Source organism: Selaginella moellendorffii, unplaced genomic scaffold (assembly GCF_000143415.4).
Source record: "Selaginella moellendorffii unplaced genomic scaffold, v1.0 SELMOscaffold_268, whole genome shotgun sequence".
NCBI lineage: Eukaryota > Viridiplantae > Streptophyta > Lycopodiopsida > Selaginellales > Selaginellaceae > Selaginella > Selaginella moellendorffii.
The window spans coordinates 12,771-15,025 of NW_003314526.1; the positions used below are offsets into that span (position 1 = coordinate 12,771).

Genomic DNA, 2,255 nt, shown 5'->3' on the forward strand with positions numbered 1-2,255 from the left:
TTGAGTTCGCGTATCTCGAAGCTTTCCACAAGGCAAACCGGTGGCTAAACCAGAGGGGAAAAACCGAGAAGAAGATCCGCAGCTTGGAAGAGGAAAAGCGCGAGGAAACAGAAGAGGAGAAGCACGAGGAAAAGTCTTGGAGTGTTAGCGCGCTCCGGATTCTGATCAGACTCAACGAGCAGCTTTACGAGGAGCTCAACGGCAAATCCAGCGACCGAGAGAGGATCAAGCGAGCGCGGAAGATGATGAGGCTCCAGAAAATGCTGGATAGGATCCCGAGTGAGAGGAAACCGTGGAAGAAGCTTCAGTCCGGCGAGGTGGTCTTCGTGAAGGAGGCAAAAGAACTATATGATCGTGCGGGGAGAGATTTTGTTGCCGAATTCAAGAGGAGACAGGTAAGTTTGATATACCTTCCAGATTCCAGATGGCCGTTTGCTAATAACTTCCGTGTTTGTTGTAGAGAGCTGAAGTGAACGATGAGTGTTTGTTTTGTCGGAACCATGATGGCGAGAAGATGATCGGCCGGGCTGGAGCGAACTCTAAGACGACTAGACCCTGGGTTTACCTGAGAAGAGAACACGAGCAAACTGTTCTAAGCACGTCGAAGAAACGAGAAATGAAGTTGGCTCCGAGCTCGAGAAGTTGGCTGCAAGGATTGGTCAACTGGAGGCCAGTGCTCGGACTCTAGCATCGGAGAAGCCAACTCTCAAGAGTCAAATCCAGAAGTTGGATCTCCAAGCAAGTTGAGCAGCACAGGAGGAGGCCACTAAAGCTATAGACCAGTTAAGTCGAGAGAAGATCGACCTTCTCGAGGACTCGACTCCAAAGATTTGGAACTGTCCAAGACGTGAAAGTAGTGCGTGACAACCGTGTCTCAGGGCTCCAGGCGGAGAAGTCCATCACACTTCAGGCGTCTAAACAGGCCAGCGACCAGCCTCCACACTCTTCTAAGTCAAGAGAAGATCAATGGATCAAGTTTGACTACACTCTACAGTGTCTGGAGCTAGGAGGGATCTATCTTATCAGCTTTCCAGTGGATGGAGATGATTCAGGAGCGCCTGCTGCGGTAAGGCTGTCCATGATAGTAGCGAGGAACGACGTAAACCAGTGTCAGATGGCTACAAGATGATATAGCTGAAGCTGCTCGTGACTGGGGTTTCGGATGGCTGCAGAGACTATAAGACAGACTACGCTAGACGTTCTCTGTCATCTGGTGGAATGAGGGAAGTGTTCGGACAGGAGTTCTTGAAGGAGAAGCCCCAGGGGATAATGGCTGACGGAGTCGAATCCGCTGCACGAGGTGGAGCTCTCGGCGAGAGCACGTGATGGCAGAGTTTGGAAGCGCAAAGGCGAGGCTGGAGAAGCAAGTAACTGGCAGCTGATGGAGAGGATCACGGGACTCGAGGCGCTGGAGGAGAGAGAGACGTGCCAGATGCAAAGCAAAGCTTTGGGCGAGGAGCTCTGAAGGATGAAGAAGACAAGCCGAGGAGAACCGATGTGAGAGCAGAGGTTTGACGGATCAGATGGACGCTACATGCGACAAGAAGGAGCATCTGGCTTCGCAGGAAGCTGTGTTTTTGCATGCTTCCGCTCAAGCTTCTCAGCACGATCAAGGCCTGAAGTGGCGGAAGCATTTTCTAACTGCCAGAGGTTCTAAGCACGTCAAAGAAACGAGAATGGAAGTTCAAGAAGTAACCAGCTCTCGAGAGTCAAATACAGAACAGAGGTGCAAGCCAAGTACTGACAGCTCGAGCAGCGCAGGGAAGCAGTAGCAAGCCTCCAAAGCGCTAGAGACCAGTCTCCACACTTCTAAGTCAAGAGAAGATCAACCTCTTCGAGGAGATATCCTCCCTCGACTCCAAAGTTTCGGAGATATCTTGATCAATCGGGAGATAGCAGATAATTTTGTCAAGATCTGGGCTTCTCAAGCGGAGCTCGCTGAGACGGTGCCCGAGATCGGAGCAGTCAGCCAGCCGAGTGGAGAAGAGTCCATCAAACGTTGGCGTGAGAACAGCGAGGTGAAGGAGAAGATGAGATGCCAAGACGGATCAAAGACAAAGCTCTCTAGTTGACGGAAACGGGACGAGAGCTTCAATGCTGTCCAGGATCACTCTTACAGGTGCTTGGATGATAGAAGATGATGATGGCAAGATGATCTCAAACTCGAAGAAACTGCTTGTGGCGGCGGAGCCAGAGGTTCGGCTTCACAAAGACTGAAAAACGGCTGATGTTCGCCCCTGACATGCGGAGACTAC

General features: G+C 51.3%; 1 protein-coding gene across 1 annotated transcript in view; it reads left to right on the top strand.

Moving 5' to 3' along the window:
• Nucleotides 1-823, top strand: part of LOC9641029 — a 1,881-nt gene extending 1,058 nt beyond the window's left edge. The window contains exons 2-3 of the mRNA XM_024667956.1: nucleotides 54-395; nucleotides 461-823. Coding sequence (XP_024523724.1) covers nucleotides 54-395; nucleotides 461-688 — 570 coding nt within the window. The 3' untranslated portion in view covers nucleotides 689-823. The remainder of the gene's footprint in view (nucleotides 1-53; nucleotides 396-460) is intronic.
• Nucleotides 824-2,255: the final 1,432 nt, after the last annotated feature.